The following is a 21,161-nucleotide window of genomic DNA, read 5'->3' as shown; positions in this document are numbered from 1 at the left end:
AGAATGGAGTTGGGCTGTTGCATTATAATTTAAGATGGGCGTGAGGTCATTCAATACCTCTATGGAGCATGAGAACCGGGATCCACTGTAATCTGATCCTCACAGGACCGTCATGACAGTCCCCATCTGGTGGGTTCAACTTGGAAGGATCCTGCATCTTGCAACCCACCATAAGAATGACCATCGGATATCAACAATTATATATACACAGTGGGCCATTTGTTTGTGAGAATGTGAATGGGATCAAATTTGGTTCATATATAGACACCATATCATTTAAAACAGTTTGTTTCATTTAAAACTATACACAAGAGAAGATGTTGCCCAGAACAAATTATTGTACAAACATTATATCAATTAACTTCAACAGTTAGTCAACAGGTCCTGAGCACTCGGTAGCAGGTTCTCATCAAGAATCTCTCTGTACTTTGCTCATTTCCTCGATCCTGACTAGTCTCCCAGTTCCTGCCGTTGAAAAACATACCCACAGCATGATGCTGTCACCACCATGCTTCACTATGCTCTGACATGCACTGTCAACTGTGGGACCTTATATAGACTGGTGTGTGCCTGTTTTTTTAATTGAATTTACCAAGTGGACTCCAATCAAGTTGTTGAAACATCACAAGGATATTAGATTGAAACAGGATGCACCTGAGAACAATTTTGAGTCTCATAGCAAATGGTATGAATACTTATTTATTATTTGCCAAAAAACATGTTTTCAATTTGTCATTATGGGCTATTGTGTGTAGATTGAGGACATTTTTAAAAATGTAATCAATTTTATGATAAGGCTGTAACATTACAAAATGTGGAAAAAGTCCAGGGGTCTGAATACTTTCCTTTTGCACTGAGTGTACAAAACATTAGGAACATCTTCCTAATATTGAGTTGCAATTCCTTTTGTCCTCAGAACAGCCTCAATTCGTCAGGCCATGGACTCTACATGATGTGGAAAGAAACCCACAGGGATGCTGGGCCATGATGACTCCAATGCTTCCCACAGTTGTGCCAAGTTGGCTGGGAGTGAATATCTCTCCCCACAGATGTTCAATTGGATCGAGATCTGGTGACACGGCAGGCTACTGCAGTAAGCTGAATTCACTTATGTTCGTGGAAGCGTCCCTGGACAAGCCTTGGGGCATAATACTGCTGAAAAATCTATTTGCAGATGGATACACTGCTGCCATGAAGGGAGGCACCTGATTGACAATGATGTTTAGATATCCTGTGGCATTCAAATGTTGCTCCACTTTTATCAAGGGGCCCAATGTGTGCCCTGAAAACACACCCCAACCATCACACCACCAGCCTGCAATGCTGACACATGGCATGGATGCATGTACTCATGGTTTTCTCCATACCCTAGTCTTCCCATCAGCATGACACAACAGGAACTGGGATTATCTAGACCAGTGGATCACAAAATGACCAGTGGATCAAACATTCAACCTCGAGCTGCGTACCCCCTCTAGCACCAGGGTCAGCACACTCAAATATTATAAGCCACACACACAATAGGATACATTTATTAAACATAAGAAATTAGTGTGAGTTGTCGTCACAACCCGGCGTGTTGGAAGTGACAAAGAGCTCTTATTGGACCAGGGCACAAATAATAATACATTTCGTTCTTTATTTAACCATTTTACATATTAAACCTTACTTGTTAATTGACATTTTTGAATAACTCACCACAGGTTAATGAGAAGGTTGTGCTTGAGAGGATGCACATAGCAATGTTGGTTTGTATTGGAGAGTCTCCGTCTTAAATCATTTTCCACACACAGTCTGTACCTGTATTTAGTTTTTATGCTAGTGAGGGCCGAGAATTCACTCTCACATAAGTATGTGGTCGCAAAGGGCATCAGTATCTTTACAGCGCAATTTGCCAAGGCAGGATACTCTGAGCGCATCCAAATCCAGAAATCTGGCAGTGGCTTCTGATTAAATTCCATTTCCACAGATCCGCTTTTTGTAATTTTGATGAGGCTCTCTTGATCAGATATCGGTAAGTGGACTGGAGGCGGGGCATAGAAGGGATAACGAATCCAGCTGTTTGTGTCATCCGTTTTGCGAAAGTATCTGTGTAATTGCGCACCCAACTCACTCAGATGCTTCGCAAGATCACATCTGACATTGTCAATAAGCGTAGGGTCATTTTCACACACAAAAAAATATCATACAATGATGGAAAGACCTGTGTGTTGTCCTTGTTAATGCAGACAGGGAAGAGTTCCAACTTCTTAATCATAGCCTCAATTTTGTCCAGCACATTGAATATAGCTGCAGAGTCCCTGTAATCCTAGATTCAGATCATTCAGGTGAGAAAAACATCACCCAGAGAGGCCAGCCATGTGAGGAACTGATCATGCAAGCAGTCAGACAAGTGAAAATTATGGTCAGTAAAAAAAAAAACTAAGTATGTCTCTCAATTTTAAAAAACGTGTCAATACTTTGCCCCTTGATGACCAGCGCACTTCTGTATGTTGTAAAAGCGTTACATGGTCGCTGCCCATATCATTGCATAGTGCAGAAAATGCACGAGAGTTCAGGGGCCTTGCTTTAACAAAGTGAATCATTTTCACTGTAGTGTCCAAAACATCTTTCAAGCTGTCAGGCATTCCCTTGGTAGCAAGAGCCTCTTGGTGGATGCTGCAGTGTACCAAAGTAGCGTCGGGAGCAACTGCTTGCACCAGCGTTACCACTCCACTATGTCTCCATGTCATGGCTTTCGCGCCATCAGTACAGATACCAACACATCTTGACCACCAACGTCCATTTGATGTCACAAAGCTGTCCAGTACTTTAAAAAGGTATCCTGTTGTCCTGGTTTCCAGTAGTTTGCAGAAGAGGATGTCTTCCTTAATTAGTATATACGAAGCAGTAATTGTGTCAAAACATCTTTTTTTTACACCCCTTTTTCTCCCCAATTGTTGTAGTAGCTACTATTTTGTCTCATCGCTACAACTCCCGTACGGGCTCGGGAGAGACGAAGGTTGAAAGTCATGCGTCCTCCGACACACAACCCAACCAGCCGTACTGCTTCTTAACACAGAGCGCATCCAACCCGGAAGCCAGCCGCACCAATGTGTCGGAGGGTACACCGTGCACCTGGCAAGCCTGGTTAGCGCACACTGCGCCCGGCCCGCCACAGGAGTCACTGGTGCGCGATGAGACAAGGACATCCCTACCGACCAAGCCCTCCCTAACCCGGACGACGCTCGGCCAATTGTGCGTCGCCCCACGGACCTCTCGGTCACGACAGAGCCTGGGCGCGAACCCCGGGACTCTGATGGCACAGCTGGCGCTGCAGTACAGCGCCCTTAACCACTGCGCCACCCGGGAGGCATCAAAACATCTCTTGCCACGTCACCGATGCGGTATAGTTTTTTTGGGCCTTTCCTCCAGCCATATCCACGGAAGCAGGAAGAATGAAGTCCTCCACAATAGTATGGTGCTTGCCTGTCCTAGCCACTCGGTAGCTCACCGTATAAGACGCTTCTAGCCCCTTCTTATTAATGGTATCTGTTGCTTTAATAGGTGTCTTACTACTCGAAAGTCATCTCAACTCTCGCTGAAAAAACTCCTGTGGCTTATTTTTCAATTTGGCATGCTTTTTTCTAAATGTCTGCGCAAGAGTGAAGGTTTCAGTTGTGAGCTATAAACACACTTTGGCCGAGGAAAGGCACTATTCCCAATATAATGTGAACCCCAAATCAATGTAGGTCTCATCATATTTGCACCCCTTCGATGGTCCAACATCCCGGTCTGTTGTTCGGTGCTTTCCCAGGTAAAGGGGCAGTAGCTCTTCGGCTGCATCAGATTCACAACTGTCAGCAAAATTGCAAAATTGACAAGATGCTCACTGATCATTCCATAACGCTCCCTGTTCTCTGCATTGTTCTTTCACAGTGAGAAACAATAAGACTAAAAGTGTTCTATACATTCTTCATTTGATCCAATTCAACATTGCAAATTATTTTATGAGAAGAATTAAGTGGAGTGACTAATCTCAGCTGGTCTGAGAGAACTTCTCTCAAGTATGTAGCCGTTGGTGTGTTTTTACATTGCCCAACGGGAGAAGCTCTTGCTACAGTAAGAGCAGAAGAAAGGCCACTCTCCCATGTATATTCTTTGAAGATCGTTTAGCTCAGCTGATGATTTAAAACTGTGGAAACTGTCATTGCAGTAGTAAGGCTACTCTCCTTTATGTATACCTTGGTGTCTTTTTAAGTGGCCCAGTTGAGAGAAACTCTTTCTACAGTCAGAGCAGGAGTAAGGCTTCTCTCCTGTGTGTATACGTTTATGATTTTTTAGGTTGCACGGTTGAGAGAAACTCGCCCCACAGTCAGAGCAGGAGTAAGGCTTCTCTCCTGTGTGTATACGTTCATGTTGTTTTAAGTTTCCCAGTTGAGAGAACCTCGCCCCACAGTCAGAGCAAAAGTAAGGCTTCTCTCCTGTGTGTGTTCTCTGATGAACTTTAAGCTCAGATGATGTTGTGAAGCATTTTCCACAGTCAGAGCAGGAGTAAGATTTCTCTCCTGTGTGTATACGTTCATGCTGTTTCAGGTGGCTCGATTGAGAGAAACTCTTCCTACAGTCAGAGCAGGAGTAAGGCTTCTCTCCTGTGTGTATACGTTCATGCTGTTTTAGGTGGCTCAGTTGAGAGAAACTCGCCCTACAATCAGAGCAGGAGTATGGCTTCTCTCCTGTGTGTGTTCTCTGGTGAACTTTTAGCTCACCTGATGTTGTGAAGCATTTTATACAATTAAAGCAGGAGTAAGGTTTCTCTCCTGTATGTATACGTTCATGTATTTTTAGATCGCCCAGTCGAGAGAAACTCTTTCCACAATCAGAGCAGGAGTAAGGCTTATCTCCTGTATGTATATGCTCATGTGTTTTAAAGTGGCCCCGCCGAGAAAAACTCTTTCCACAATCAGAGCAGGAGTAAGGCTTCTCGCCTGTGTGTACACGTTCATGTTGTTTTAAGTTTCCCAGTTGAGAGAAACTCGCCCTACAGTCAGAGCAAAAGTAAGGCTTCTCTCCTGTGTGTGTTCTCTGATGAACTTTTAGTTCAGATGATGTTGTGAAGCATTTTACGCAGTCAGAGCAGGAGTACGGCTTCTTTCCTGTGTGTATACGTTCATGCTGTTTTAGGTGGCTCAGTTGAGAGAACCTCGCCCTACAGTCAGAGCAGGAGTATGGCTTCTCTCCTGTGTGTGTTCTCTGGTGAATTTTTAGCTCACCTGATGTGGTGAAGCATTTTACACAATTAGAGCAGGAGTAAGGCTTCTCTCCTGTATGTATACGTTCATGTGTTTTTAGGTCGCCCCGTCGAGAGAAACTCTTTCCACAGTCAGAGCAGAAGTAAGGCTTCTCTCCTGTGTGTACTCTCTGATGAACTGTCATAGCCTTTGATGTTGTGAAATTCTTCCCACAGTCAGTGCAGAAATACAGATTCCCTCCTTTGTGTATTCTTAGGTGTATTTTTAGCTTTGATAGAATTGGGAAAATCTCCTCACAATGTGGGCAGCGGTGAGACCTCTTAGCTCTGTGATCTTCCTGCTGTTGCTCTATAGATGTAGAGAATGTCTCAACATGGTCTCCTGTGTGAACATCAGAAGAACCAGTCAGTTGGTGTAATATACAGTACCAGTCAAAAGTTGACACACCTACTCATTCAAGGGTTTCTTTATTTTTGCTATTTTCTACAACATCAAAACTATGAAATAACATATATAGAATCATGTAACCGAAAAATTGTTAAACAAATCAAAATATCTTGTAGTTTGCCTTAACAGCTTTTCACACGCTTGGCATTCTCTCAACTACCTTCACCTGGAATGCTTTTCCAACAGTTTGAAGGACTTCCCACATATGCTGAGCAAATTGTTGGCTGCTTTTCCTTCACTCTGCAATCCAACTCATCCCAAACCATCTCAATTGGGTTAAGGTCTGGTGATTGTGGAGGCCAGGTCATCTGATGCAGCACTTCATCACTCTCCTTCTTGGTCAAATAGCCCTTACACAGCCTGGGGGTGTGTTGGGTCATTGTCTTGTTGAAAAACAAATGAGTCCCACTAAGCCCAAACCAGATGGAATGTTGTCTCACTGCAGAATGCTGTGGTAGCCATGCTGGTTACATGTGCCTTGAATTCTAAATAAATCAGACAGTGTCACCAGCAAAGCACCGCCACAACATTACACCTCCTCCATGCTTCACGGTAGGAAATACACATGCGGAGATCATCCAGTCACCTACTCTGCGTCTCACAAAGACACGGCGGATGGAAGCAAAAATCTGAAAGTTGGACTCATCAGACCAAAGGACAGATTTCTACAGGTCTAGTGTCCATTGCTCGTGTTTCTTGGCCCAAGTAAGTCTTTTCTTATTGGTGTGCTTTAGTAGTGGTTTCTTTGCAGCAATCCGACCATGAAGGCCTGATTCTTCTGAGTAGTTGATTTGTCTGTTTCTTTAACTCTGTAGCATTTATTTGAGCTGCAATTTGAGGCTGGTAACTCTAATGAACTTATCCCCTGCAGCAGAGGTAACTCTGGGTCTTCCCTTTCCTGTGGTGGTCCTCATGAAAGCCAGTTTCATCATAGCGCTTGATGGTTTTTGCGACTGCACTTGAAGAAACTGTCAAAGTTCTTGAAATGTTCTGTAATTTCTCTTTGCTTATTTGAGCTAGTCTTGCCATAATATGGACTTGGTCTTTTACCAAACAGGGCTCTCTTCTGTATACCCCCCCTACCTTGTCACAACACAACTGATTGGCGCAAACGCATTAAGGTAAGATTTTCCACAAATTAACTTAAGGCACCTCTGTTAATTTAAATGCATCCCGGGTGACTACCTCATGAAGCTGGTTGAGAGAATTCCAAGAGTGCAAAGCTGTCATCAAGGCAAAGGGTGGCTACTTTGAAAAATCTCAAATCTATATTGATTTGTTTAACACATGATTCCATGTGTGTTATTTCATAGTTTTGATGTCTTCACTATTATTCTACAATGTAGAAAGAAAGAAAAACCTTTGAATGAGTAGGTTTATCCAAACTTTTGACTGGTACTGTACATGTCAATCAAATGTATTTGACAATGCCCTTAAAACATCAGCCGTTGAAAAAGTGCTTTACAGAAATCCAGCCTAAAATCACAAAAGAGCAGATGCAGAAGCACAGTGGTTATGAAACACTCCCTAGAAAGCAGGAACCTTGGAAGAAACATAGAGGAACAAGGCTCAAAGGGGTGGCCAGTCCTCTTCTGTCTGTACCGGGTGACATATGTATTCATATCAGTAGGCTGTACAATACAGGCAAATAAAACTATTCTAAAAGTGGGTAAGAGATGAAAGCTAAAAAGGGGCGTGTCATCCTCTACTCACTATCACAAGGGTTAGTAACTACACAGACTCATTTCATATCATCCTCCACTCACTATCACAAGAGTTAGTAACTACACAGACTCATTTCATATCTTCCTCCACTCACTATCACAAGGGTTAGTAACGACACAGACTCATTTCATAGAACTTTAAAACACTGGCAGTTGGTCTATTTCACTTCATTAGTCTCCTCTCTGAACACTCCAGACAGCCCAATGAATAAAACAAATGTTGGCAATACTGGTGTCAAACCATGCAAGTGTCAGTAGCATGAAATAACATCTACCTTCTCACTGAAACAGTTCATCATGAAACAGCTCTACTGCAACTTTTCATACACAGTGGGAAGTTGGAACGAACAACACACTTAGATAGAACCTGTGCTTACCATGAGAAACAGATGTCCCAATCTTCTCCTCCACTTCATCTTTAATGTTGGCATTCAGCTCCAGTGTTTGACTGCAGTCTTCCAGCTTCACTGATGTCATCTCTGGATCCTGCAGTGCAAACTGGGCTCCACTGTCACAACCAGGACCCCGTGACTGTAGGTTTGGACTCAGTGTGGAAGGAGAGAGGCAGGCTGCGTCTGTCCTCACTGCTGATATTACCGGCCTCAGACTTGATCTGAGTCGGCCTGTAGTAACAATGAGAAACAGACAAGTTATTGTCTTGACAGTTCCAGAACTTTCTTTATTCTCCAAAAATATATTATTTCTTCTTGTTCAATTATCTAATTCAGTGCTTGACTCCCTGACCAAGGCCCTTCTCCCCCGATATCTCAGTTTGGCCGGGCGGCCAGATCTATAAAAATAAATAAAAATGTAAAAGTATTGGTGGTTCCAAACTTTTTAAGAATGATGGAGGCGTTTTGATCATATCCTTGGACTAAAATGATTGCACAGGATGGTCGGCTTTCACACGAACATCTTGTGCAAAGGGCCTTTGGGTAACGAAGCACATATTCAATGGCATCTTTTCCTCATGGAGGCTGTTCATTTCTGATCTGTGATATTTTATTGGTTTGTAACCGTATCATGGTATACTATGTTAACGCTATGTGGGAGGGCCACTTTGTTACTTGGTAGCTACTAGCAAAAAACCCTGTGTTGTGGATCATCTACAACTATTTTGGACTGTCCATACTGTAATATTAGTCTCAGGCTTCACTAACTAGCGTTACTGTTTTAGGTAGAGCTATTCTTTCCTACTTTTCAACAACGAATAGGACGTGATATATCACATATCATCTTGCTAGATATGCCTTTTGTTTTGCTCGTGAGGAGTAATGGCCGAGAGAAGGCAGGAGACACTTTGTTTTGTTTAGCGTTGTTAGGTTAGACTGCTCCCTTTAATGGATCAGTCGTCCACCAGGCTACGATTAGGGGGAGGTGGGAGGGGAAGCGTTGGGAGTCTCGGTTAGGGAGACAGTGGAATGGGGTTCAGTGTTCTACTGTTAGGATAGATTTATGGTTTGTTTGTTCCAACAGATCTTTACATAGGAGAGAAAATAAAATGGTTGACCTCTGTCTATTTCAAGCTAGACGTTCAATTGCTCTCGACTGGATGCATGTCAGTTCCCCCCACTTGGTCATAGGTCAAAATAATTCACGTCAAGTCTGGTTCTTGTTGAATATACTTATATAGTGAAAAAGAAGAGTTTCGTAATATTTGAGATCAGTGTTGTGAGTTTTTACAAACCGGTGATATTGTAGAGGCATTGGAACTGTAAATCCTCTATTTTTATTGGCTCTAGTTCTTAGAAGTATCTGCATATTACACTTTTTATTTGGAAATGTTTTGGTACCCTTCCCCAAACCTGTGCCTCAACATAATCCTTTCATGGAGCTCTACGGACAATTCCTTCAACCTCATGGCTTGGTTTTTGCAGTGGGAAGTTGGAACGAACAACAAACTTAGTTAGATATGTAAAAGTATAACTTTAGTCCGTTCCCTCGCCGCGACCCGGGCTCGAACCAGGGACCATCTGCACACATCAACAGTCACCCACAAAGCATCGTTACCCATCACTCCACAAAAGCCGCGGCCCTTGCAGAGCAAGGGGAACCACTACTTCAAGGTCTCAGAGCAAGTGACGTCACCGATTGAAACGCTATTAGCGCGCACCACCGCTAACTAGCTAGCCATTTCACATTGATTACACATAGAACCTGCTCTTACCATGACTAACAGATTTCCCAATCGTCTCCTCCTCTTCTTCATCTTTAATGTTGACATTCAGCTCCAGTGTTTGACTGCAGTCTTCCAGCTTCACTGATGCCATCTCTGGATCCTGCAGTGCAAACTGGGCTCCACTGTCACAATCAGGACCCAGTGACTGTAGGTTTGAACTCAGTGTAGAAGGAGAGAGGCAGGCTGGGTTTGTCCTCACTGTTGATGTTACCAGCCTCAGACTTCATCTGAGTCGGCCTGTAGTAATAAAGACAAACGGACCCAAAAGTTATTGTCTTGGCAGTTCTGGCACTTAATTTATTCTCAAAAAATATTGTTTATATTTTGGTGCAGGAGCGCTACAATACTGTTGAGCTAATATTCTGTAAGAGGAACCTGAATTTTCCTGAATAACTTTGTCTTCACTGTATTATTTAAATCAAAACAAATAGTATTCCCCTTTCACACCATAGTAACATTTATAGATAAAGATAGAAACAACCGAATGTGTCTGAATATTACTACACATGTAGAAAACTGATGATCATTACATTCAGCTTCAAAACAGTGGTGGAACCGTGAAATTGTCTCTCTGCCTGGACTTTACATATGTTGTTACTGTATTCACAGTAATGTCCCTGTATTGATGTGTAATAATGTTATTATTGTTGCAATAAAAAAAATGTTTTAAGTCCGTTGTCGCAGACCGAGTGGCGCCGCCATTTTACCAGCTCGTGAATTTTACATTTAAAAAACTACTTGCAACACGAATTCAGAAATCTCAGAAGTAAATAGATTATTTATGAAATGACCTTGAGAAAATTATGTACATCCACTCAGACAACCCCTAAAGGCTCTAAATATGTAACTTAATTATATGCTTCACTCGGTTTGACACAAAAATTACACATCAAACCTTTACCGAACGTGATAAAACCTTAACGGATGTATTACCTAAAATGTTATGACATATTATTTTGATATTAGAATGTTTAAACGTGCTATTACATACCTGTAGTAATAAATAGAAAAGGACACTTAGCTTATCTTCTTGACTGCATCGTTCTGGTGCTTTCTTTATACTGAATAATGGTGGGCGCCTGCCTGGAACTTCCTGTTCCCCCACTAACACCGTCCGTGCATTCCTGGATCCTTGGGATTGCCAACTCCTCAGCTATTAGCGGTCCTAAAACTCGCTAGAAGTCGCTAAATGACGTTATCGCCTAATTTGCATAATTGACAATGTGCATGTAATTGTGATGGACGCTGTAGGAGAGAGGAATAACTTTGTGGGAAAGACAAAAAGTGAGTAAAAAACACCCTCAATATGTTTAGAACTACAAATGAGCAAGCTGCAGAGTGGCGCGCACAGCGAATAAGAACCATATATTTGAGGCCATACTCCTTCTTCAGCACTTTATGGACCCCATTGTTAATCCCTGTCATAACAGAGTCATTGTCAGTCCCTATCCCCAGGAGTTTCTCTATTTTAAGACAACAATTCTCGAGGAAAGCCACAACAGCACGGGCTACAGATTTGGCATCTCCTCCCTCCAACTCAACAAGCCCCAGAAATGGTGATACAATTGTCTGCTTGGTGTCACTAAAGTACCTTATCACAACCCCCAGGTACTCAGAAACACTTACATCCGTGGACTCATCGAGGAGGAGGCTGAAACGCTGCTCACCCACATCTGTGGACTCATCGAGGAGGCTGAAACGCTGGTCACCCACATCTGTGGACTCATCGAGGAGGCTGAAACGCTGCTCACCCACATCTGTGGACTCATCGAGGAGGCTGAAACGCTGGTCACCCACATCCGTGGACTCATCGAGGAGGAGGCTGAAACGCTGGTCACCCACATCTGTGGACTCATCGAGGAGGCTGAAACGCTGGTCACCCACATCTGTGGACTCATCGAGGAAGCTGAAACGCTGGTCACCCACATCCGTGGACTCATCGAGGAAGCTGAAACGCTGGTCACCCACATCTGTGGACTCATCGAGGAGGCTGAAACGCTGGTCACCCACATCCGTGGACTCATCGAGGAAGCTGAAACGCTGGTCACCCACATCTGTGGACTCATCGAGGAGGCTGAAACGCTGGTCACCCACATCGGCAACAAACTTTTTCAGAAAGTATGGTGCTAGAACACCATTAATCATTTCTGTGCACTTTGACCTGTGCATTTTGAAGTGGGAAGCAGCAGTGGAGTCTGAGAAAGCAGCTCTACATGCTTCTCCAATGTGATCACATGCCAGCATAGAACAGTGTTCAGCGATAGCTAATGCCATGATGGCCTCAGCCTTTTCTGCAGAGTAAATTTGTTAACCATAAATTGCAGCTTGTTTTGGGTGGAACTGTTACAAGGCTTTGCCTTTTTGAGTTGTCATGTGTTTTTTTACATCACTAAGTTTGGCGTAGAAATCAGCCTTACAATACAGACAGTATGCCCGTCCATGTATTATCTCCAATAAACGGCTTCAACCAGCCTTTGAATTCAGGGTTTGATTCCCACTCCTTTCTGTATTTTTGAGTGTACAGTTTAGTAGACTGAGACATGATGAGCTAGCCAGCTAAATGTTTATCTTATGTCACAGAGAGGCACACACACAGTGGGACAAGGTGAGTAAGTGACTGAGGCTGTGTGAGTCAAATGCAGTGATTTATTTTAGACAAAGAACATTTCACATTTACATCCCACCCTGAATGTAAGCCAGGGCGGGATCAGCCAGCTTCCCGCATGCGCGAGGACTAGGCTGCAAGGGAGTGCTTTGGGACGGGGGTGGGGCCCATTAAGAACAATACATGCTTTCACGTCAGAGTCTCCAAAAGTCTCAAATAACACCAGAAAAAGTCGCTAGATTTGTCACTAGTCAATTTTTTTTAAATGTGTCGCTAGAGGGGTCTGAATACTCGCTAAATATAGCGAAAAAGTCACTAAGTTGGCAACCCTGCTTGGGAAGGCCCTACCCCATTACATGATAAGGGGGTCATCGCCTCCTCCGGGACACATCTCCTTTGCATAGAATTGATCAAGATGTTGATTGTGTAATGCTATTCCTAAAATATTGATGATAAAATGGTTGTGGGGGCTGTCTTGTTAGACTTCAGTGCAGCTTTTCACATTATCGATCATAGTCTGCTGCTGGAAAAACGTATGTGTAATGGCTTTACACCCCAGCTATAATGTGGATAAAGAGTTAGACAAGTAACCGAAGACAGAGGGAGTTCTTTAATGTGAGCGTCTCCAACAATGCCACTGGCTTTGAGTAAGGCCAGTGTGTCTATGTATGAGGATGACTCAACACTATACACATCAGCTACTACAGCGACTGAAATGACTGCAACACTTGACAAAGAGCTGCAGTTAGTTTCAGAATGGGTAGGGGACAAATCAGTCACTGAACTTTAAAGTCTCTTTATGAATAAGGTGGAAATTTGATTTTCCCATGATGTCAAGCAAAGATGCACTGTGTTTGAAGGTAGGCCTTGAAATACATCTCAGGTACACCTCCAATTGACTCAAATTATGTCAATTAGCCCATCAGAAGCTTTTTTTTTTCTGGAATTTTCCAAGCTGTTTAAAGGCACAGTCAACTTAGTGTATGTAAACTTCTGACCCACTGGAATTGTGATACAGTGAATTATACGTGAAAGAATCTGTCTATAAACAATTGTTGGAAAAATTACTTGTGTCATGCACAAAGTAGATGTCCTAACCAACTTGCCAAAACTATAGTTTGTTAAACAAGAAATTTGTGGAGTGGTTGAAAAACTCCAACCTAAGTGTATGTAAACTTCTGACTTCAACTGTAGGTGTTCCTGTTGTCCAAGTGGGAAAGGGCAGTGTGAAGTGCAATAGAGATTGCATCATCTGTGGATATGTTGGAGTGGTATACAAATTGGAGTTGGTCTAGGGTTTCTGGGATGATGGTTTTGATGTGAGCCATGACCAACCTTTCAAAGCACTTCATGGCTACAGACGTGAGTGCCATGGGTCGGTAGTCATTTAGGCAGGTTCCCTTAGTGTTCTTGGGCACAGGCACCATGGTCGTCTGCTTAAAACATGTTGGTATTACAGACTCAGACAGGGAGAGGTTGAACATGTCAGTGAAGACACTTATTAGTTGGTCAGCGCATGCACACAGTACACGTCCTGGTAATCCGTATGGCCCTGCGGCCTTGTTAATGTTGACCTGTGTAAAGGTCATACTCACATTGGCTGCGGAGAGCGTGATCACACAGTCTTCCAGTACAGCTGGTGCTCTTATGCATGTTTCAGTGTTATTTGCCTTGAAGCGAGCATAGGAGTAGTTTAGCTCATCTGGTAGGCTTGTGTCACTGGGCAGCTCTCGGCTGTGCTTCCCTTTGTAGTCTGTAATGGTATGCAAGCCCTGCCACATCTGACGAGCATCAGAGCCGGTGTAGTACGACTCGATTTTAGTCCTTTATTGAGGCTTTGGCTGTTTGATGGATCGTCGGAGGGCATAGCGGGATTTCTTATAATCTTCCGGCTTAGTCTCTCTCCTTAAAAGCGGAAGCTCTAGCCTTTAGCTCAGTGCGGATGCTGCCTGTAATCCGTGGTTTCTAGTTGGGGTATGTACGTACTGTCACTGGGGACGACGTCATCGATGCACTTATTGATGAAGCCAATGACCGAATGCCCTCAATGCCATTGGAGAAATCCCGGAACACATTCTAGTCTGTGCTAGCAAAACAGTCCTGTAGCTTAGCATCTGCTTCATCTGACCACTTTTTTATTGATCTAGTCACTGGTGCTTCCTGCTTTAATTTTCACTTGTAAGCAGGAATCAGGAGGATGGAATTATGGTCAGATTTGCCAAATGGAGGGCAAGGGAGAGCTTTGTATGCGTCTCTGTGTGTGGAGTATAGGTGGTCCAGAGTTATTTTCACTCTGGTTGCACATTTAACATGCTGTTAGAAATTTGGTAAAATTGATTTAAGTTTCCCTGCATTAAAGTCTCTGGCTACTAGGAGCGCCCCTTTAAAATATATATATAAATATCACCTTTTATTTAACCAGGTAGGCCAGTTGAGAACAAGTTTTCATTTACAATTGCAACCTGGCCAAGATAAAGCAAAGCAGTGCGACAAAAAACAACAGAGTTACACATGGGATAAACAAAAGTACAGTCAATAACACAATAGAAAAATCTATATACAGTGTGTGCAGATGGAGTAAGGAGATAAGGCAATAAATAGGCCAATAGTAGCGAAGAAATTACAATTTAGCAAATTAACACTGGAGTGAGATGTGCAGATGATGATGATGTGCAAGTAGAAATACTAGTGTGCAAAAAAAAAATGAATAAAACAATATGGGGATGAGGTAGGTAGTTGGATGGGCTATTTACAGATGGGCTGTGTACAGCTGCATCCTCCAGGTGAGCGTTTTCTTGTTTGCTTATGGCAGAATACAGCTCATTCAATGCTATCTTAGTACCAACCTCTGACTGAGGTGGTATGTAAAACAGCTACGAAGAATACAGATGAGAACTCTCTCAATATGTTTTTTTTTTCTTTATCGTGATATAATCAACCTCGGGCATTGCTCGAGACTTCCTTAGACATAGTGAAACAGCTGTTATTTTTTTTTTTAAAAATACATAGTCTGCTGCCCTTTGTCTTACCAGACACCACTGTTCTATCCTGCTGGTGCATCTATAACCAGCCAGCTGTATGTTGATATTGTCATCCTTCAGCCACGACTCCGTGAAGCAATAATGGTAATCTGCCTTCTGCTCCGGCAGTGTGACTGTTTAAGGTTGTGGACAGGTGTCTTTTATACTGATAACAAGTTCAAACAGGTGCCATTAATACAGGTAACGAGTGGAGGACAGAGGAGCCTCTTAAAGAAGAAGTTACAGGTCTGTGAGAGCCAGAAATCTTGCTTGTTTGTAGGTGGCCCAATAATACTTATTTTCCACCATAATTTGCAAATAAATTCATAAAAAATCCTACAATGTGATTTTCTGGATTTTTCTTCCCTCATTTTGTCTGTCATAGTTGAAGTGTACCTATGATGAAAATTACAGGCCTCTCTCATCTTTTTAAGTGGGAGAACTTGCACAATTGGTGGCTGACTAAATACTTTTTTGCCCCACTGTATATTTTTTTTCTGATTGCTTGGTAGTGTAAACACAAAATAAATTCTAGCTGTACCAGAATTGATCTGTACAAAGCCTTTATTATTAAAGCCATTGTATGCTGTAGGCTAATTATTCAAGATAATGCTTGACTGCATTTAAATGCAGAACCAGTAGGCTGTGTGATGAAATGAAGTAATAATAAGGACTAATTGATAACAGGCCAGAAAGCTGAACAAAACCAGCATAATGACATACTAGAGAGTCTAACAAAGAACAAAACATGGTGAAGCATTTATTAGGGCTAAAGCATAGCAAAATAAATGAAAGAGAATTTGAGAAAATGTCACGTTGGGCAGACCGTTATCCATTTTTAGAACTTGCCCGAGTCAATAGGTTAAAAGGCCATTGACATCACATGATCACCTCATTCAAAATTGCCAAGCTCCTAAAGCCATTCTTCTCAAAAAGGGACCACATAAATGACCACCATGCAAATTAATAATTGGTTTAGAAAACAAAATAAGAATCTAGCCTATTAAAACAGACAGAGCAGGTCATTTTGATTATGCGACCTTAGTGACCTTTTAAGCAATGGGAGGGTGTAGTAAAAGGCTTTTCTTATGCACAACGCAACTCAGCGCGGCTGGATACAGACTGTAACCATGTATTGTGTGGTTACGGCACCACAAAACCCAGAGGACTTTGCTTTCATGGCTATGACACTCTCAGCCATGATAAATGTCATCATAACACATGGGCTCTCATGTATTATTGCTTAAATATACCATGGCTGTTAGCCAATCAGCTTTCAGGGCTCAAACCACCCAGTTATTAATACAAAATATACTACAGAATAATTACATGTTTGTAGGTACCACTGACAACAGACTACACAGTTGTGTTTCCTAGTCCCTGCATTGCGTGATGGTTGTTGAAGTTGAACAAGGACATCAGGCCATTGGTAAAGAGCCTGAAAGTCAAGCGCACATAAAGATGTTCTTTGTGAATTGAACACTTTCAAACTGCTGAGGAGAGAAGGCTCTTGGATTTACTGTCTTTGTTGCAGACAGTTTGTATCACTAACGATACCTTTAAAATGAATTACTTACTGGATCCATTCTAAAGATATGACATACCTGTCCATGACCTTGTGGGCACAGTCCTTTGTGTTCTTACCACCAATGTTGCTTAACCTTAATCTGTGTCAAGAGACTGTTTGAAACCCTGGACGTTATGCAGTAACCTCTGTCTCAGTAGGACTAATAAAAAATACATTCTACAGGCATTGCTTGTGAGAGTGGAATTAACCAATTGTATCGCTTTAGGTAGTGTGAAAGATGCTGACTAAATCTACAGTGTAAATGAAATGTCAAAAATAAATGTCAATTTCACCATCAGATTCTGTGCATCCACACTTTGGCGCTGCTTCTCTAGTTGCTCAAAGTCTCCATCCTCTTGACATGGAACTCAAAGAGTCTTGGGGCTCTGATCTCCCAACACGTTTCACCTCCAATATCTCTACCAATTTAGTTAGGACACACTTCTGAAATGAGAACATTGTGTTGACATTGTTGTCACACACAAGAGGATCCTGACAGACAAGTTGATTGCAAATAAAAGTGAAATTTTACTTGCAATAATACATATAGTTCAACATTTCAATAATAGTATATATTCTAATGGATCAGTGTTTAACTTTAACACAAGTTTAAATTTTGTAGTCCATTTTGTCATTCTACAAAATAGGTGCCTTTTGAATTAGTACATCATTTATACATAAAATATCAGAGAGAATCAAAAGGCACACATCTCGTGGAACAATCCACTTACTGGCATTATTCATGGGAAACAGCTCTGGTCTTAGCGGAGGGAATGGGAGGGTGAGGGCTTCGATGCTCTTGGCTCTGTTGCGCCTGGCAAGTAGAAGCCCTGGATGAATCTTAAAAATTCAAAGCCAACTCAGTGTCAACCCAGAGGTAAACAACAAAAAGAAATAGTACTTGATTTTTGTCAACCTACACACTACAATACATATTTTAAGGATAGTTTTAATCTTCAGTTATCAAGACTGAACAAGATGTGTATAATTTCTGCTCATTGTAAACAAACTAGCACTGATGAGCAAACTTTAGTTACCACATAACTTCTCTCACCTTGTCTGGTAGAGTAACAGGGGAGATATGGAAAACGTCTGTGCTCCCTGCTCTGGAGGTGGGACTGGCTAGTAGAAGCCCTGGATGATTCGATAACATTCAAAACCAATGAACAAACCTTCCTTAGTAGTCGACAGGTTACCTGATTAAGATTTCTGGACTTGTCTGGCAAGCTGTACTCTTGACCCACCGCGTGTGAAGTGAGATGGGGAAGGAGAGCATCTAGAACGGCCAGCTGAATCCCTGGATTGCCCTGAAACACAAATAAAAACCCAATTTGGGTGTGATCAGGACAACTTAAAAGCAAGGATTTGGATAGGAAAATGTATATGTACTGTATATCATGTGTGAATAATGATCCTGATAGGCAGTGATGCCTGATACAATAAGGAAAATCCCATCCATGCTACCCTGTTTAAGGTTTGACATTTCCCACTGACTCTCCAGTTTCTCTTACCACGTCTAGGCGTGTCCCCATTCAATTCATCCTGGGCTGGGGTAGAGAGAGAACAAGACTGGCTTTTCTGCCTTTTTTGGGCCTGCCCAGGTGAACTTCTGGATAGTCCTGCAACAAACATTTAAGCACATGACATACATACAGTAAATCATGCATGCAATGTTATTAGATGCACATCAAAACCCATAATTTATACATAACATATCAGAGGGAATCAAAAGACACATTTTGTGGAACAATCCACTTCCTGGCATTATTCAAGGGAAACAGCTCTGGTCTTGATCAGTTGTGGATGTATAATTATAATCTTCACTCTTTTCATTTTCTGAAAAAAGGTTAAAGGTAAATAGTAAACAAACTGTAGTAATGAATACACTGAGAGCAAGTTTGAACTACATTTTGACAGGCTTCTTAGCTAGTTAATTTTGGTCACTGCATTTTACACTCATTCTCCTCTTATTTGTAACATATTAATGCCCTCTCTCCTGTGAGCTAACGTTCTTAGCTAGATAGATAGCTCACCCATACTACAGTTAGTTAGCAAACCAACCAGCTTCACGGTAGGTACCCTGAGAGTAACGTTGATGTTGGACTCTAGCTAGTTAATCAATTTAAAAACATGTCTGCCAAAAAACAATGACTCCACACCCGTTACCAGAAAACATAGCTAACCGTCGTTAGCTAGACCGATAGAGTAAGCTAGCTGACAGTTTGTACAACCATAAAATATGTTAGCCCTGCTTTCTCGCCTTACTATCTAACGTTAGCTAACGTAAACTCACCCCATTCCGTACAAATGTGCGCAACCGCAACATTCAAACGAGGCTACAAAGAAAACTAATGGCACTGTGTTGACTTCAAAATCGGGGGTGTGAACTAGGTTTCTATTTAAGCGTTGATCGACATGGTAATGGCTCTGTAGTATTGGAGAAAAGTTGAACAAACGGACCCTCCGTCATGTCGTAACTTACAGTACGCATAAAGCAACTATTTATGTCTTTACAATCTTTCTCCACCAGGTGTAGGACCTCTCTTATCGTTTAAAAACAAGAAATGGACAGTGATGGGGGTAAGGAGGGGATACCTCGTCATTTTTTGCGTCATCATTGCATGAGATCATCATTCTCAAAGCCGCTGTTTACTTCTAAGATCACTTTAGCACTGCCCTAAAAACCCGATTCAAATTCGACACAAACCTTAAATTAGGAATGTAAATAAAACATTTATATAAACTCTTTATAGTATTTTATTTACATTTTAGAGGTGATAAGTTGGACAGATCGAGTGAAAAAAAAGCAATTTTCCCACAAGACATCTCTCCTTCTCACTATCACGCATTAGTTTCGCTTCACCACCCGCAATTTTTAAAAAGATTCAACGGGGCTCATTGCCTGATTGAATTATGCAGAAACTGGCAGCGTTTAGGCCATGCAATTGATTCAGTTGGAAAGTGGAGAAATTGTGCTTACAATGGTATTGACATTAGAGTTGATCTGGAAGTATTACGTTTTTGGGCGCTAAAATAAGGGCAATTGTACGGACCAGGGCGATGTACGAGTTTACGTTAGCTAGTTAAGTTAGCATGCAAGTATCCAGGCAGAGAGTTAGCCTAGAGAACATAATAGTTTGCGACATCAACAGAAACTGATAGTTAATATAACAACTCTATCAAATTAGAAACGTTTTCAGAAATGTTGATGCTTACAATTATCCTCGTGTCGTTGTGTTACCGTCCTGATGAACAAATGTTGGGTGAATGACTTGCTCGTTCTGCTTCTTTATAAATTGTAATAAATTCCATTGTGATATTGTAAACTAATGATTTGAAATTACAGGTCATTTTCAGTCATTCTGTCTATATCAGAACATCAAACAAGCTATTCGATTTTATTTTAAATCAATATATTTCATTACATTGTAGACGACACCATTCTGTATACTTCCGGCCCTTCTTTGGACACTGTGTTAACAACCCTCCAGGCAAGCTTCAATGCCATACAACTCTCCTTCCGTGGCCTCCAATTGCTCTTAAATACAAGTAAAACTAAATGCATGCTCTTCAACCGATCGCTACCTGCACCTGCCCGCCTGTCCAACATCACTACTCTGGACGGCTCTGACTTAGAATACGTGGACAACTACAAATACTTAGGTGTCTGGTTAGACTGTAAACTCTCCTTCCAGACCCATATCAAACATCTCCAATCCAAAGTTAAATCTAGAATTGGCTTCCTATTTCGCAACAAAGCATCCTTCACTCATGCTGCCAAACATACCCTTGTAAAACTGACCATCCTACCAATCCTCGACTTTGGCGATGTCATTTACAAAATAGCCTCCAATACCCTACTCAACAAATTGGATGCAGTCTATCACAGTGCAATCCGTTTTGTCACCAAAGCCCCATATACTACCCACCATTGCGACCTGTACGCTCTCGTTGGCGTGCCCTCGCTTCATACTCGTCGCCAAACCCACTGACTCCATGTCATCTACAAGACCCTGCTAGGTAAAGTCCCCCCTTATCTCAGCTCGCTGGTCACCATAGCATCTCCCACCTGTAGCACACGCTCCAGCAGGTATATCTCTCTAGTCACCCCCAAAAATTATTTCTTTGGCCGCCTCTCCTTCCAGTTCTCTGCTGCCAATGACTGGAACGAACTACAAAAATCTCTGAAACTGGAAACACTTATCTCCCTCACTAGCTTTAAGCACCAACTGTCAGAGCATCTTACAGATTACTGAACCTGTACATAGCCCACCTATAATTTAGCCCAAACAACTACCTCTTTCCCAACTGTATTTAATTTATTTATTTATTTTGCTCCTTTGCACCCCATTATTTTTATTTCTACTTTGCACTTTCTTCCATTGCAA

General features: G+C 42.0%; 1 protein-coding gene and 1 long non-coding RNA gene across 5 annotated transcripts; both read right to left on the bottom strand.

Moving 5' to 3' along the window:
• Positions 1-77: 77 nt before the first annotated feature.
• LOC118370528 (zinc finger protein 271-like) lies at positions 78-10,861 on the bottom strand. The gene is made up of 4 exons (XM_052512700.1): positions 10,573-10,861; positions 9,570-9,818; positions 7,780-8,025; positions 78-5,612 (listed from the first exon to the last, which is right to left on the bottom strand). The coding sequence occupies exons 2-4, from the start codon at positions 9,670-9,672 to the stop codon at positions 4,204-4,206; spliced, it is 1,758 nt and encodes a 585-aa protein (XP_052368660.1). The 5' UTR covers positions 9,673-9,818; positions 10,573-10,861; the 3' UTR covers positions 78-4,203.
• A 1,348-nt stretch (positions 10,862-12,209) lies between these two features.
• Positions 12,210-20,723, bottom strand: LOC118370529 (uncharacterized). 4 transcript variants are annotated; one of them, XR_008126009.1, is made up of 7 exons: positions 19,067-19,244; positions 18,285-18,392; positions 18,018-18,080; positions 17,828-17,907; positions 17,505-17,613; positions 17,067-17,217; positions 12,210-16,644 (listed from the first exon to the last, which is right to left on the bottom strand). It is a non-coding gene; the product is annotated as an uncharacterized LOC118370529 (long non-coding RNA). The 4 variants fall into 4 exon arrangements; XR_008126007.1 differs by lacking the exon at positions 19,067-19,244 and adding an exon at positions 19,990-20,723 and having other exon boundaries at positions 12,210-17,217; XR_008126008.1 differs by lacking the exon at positions 19,067-19,244 and adding an exon at positions 19,256-19,354 and having other exon boundaries at positions 12,210-17,217.
• Between the last annotated feature and the right edge of the window lie 438 nt (positions 20,724-21,161).

The sequence above is a fragment of the Oncorhynchus keta genome, unplaced genomic scaffold (genome assembly GCF_023373465.1).
Source record: "Oncorhynchus keta strain PuntledgeMale-10-30-2019 unplaced genomic scaffold, Oket_V2 Un_contig_9231_pilon_pilon, whole genome shotgun sequence".
Classification (NCBI taxonomy): Eukaryota; Metazoa; Chordata; class Actinopteri; order Salmoniformes; family Salmonidae; genus Oncorhynchus; species Oncorhynchus keta.
Note: the sequence above shows the minus strand (reverse complement) of the source record. Positions and strands in the feature narration are given on the sequence as shown.

What these genes read in the sequence shown, in the direction of transcription:
- LOC118370528 (XM_052512700.1), bottom strand. Translation starts at nt 9,672, where the DNA reads ATGGCATCAGTGAAGCTGGAAGACTGCAGTCAAACACTGGAGCTGAAT. An exon ending in TGGGAAATCTGTTAGTCATG is followed by an intron (nt 8,026 to 9,569) that starts GTAAGAGCAGGT and finishes TTGTTACTACAG; the next exon opens with GCCGACTCAGATCAAGTCTG. An exon ending in TGGGACATCTGTTTCTCATG is followed by an intron (nt 5,613 to 7,779) that starts GTAAGCACAGGT and finishes ATGTTCACACAG; the next exon opens with GAGACCATGTTGAGACATTC.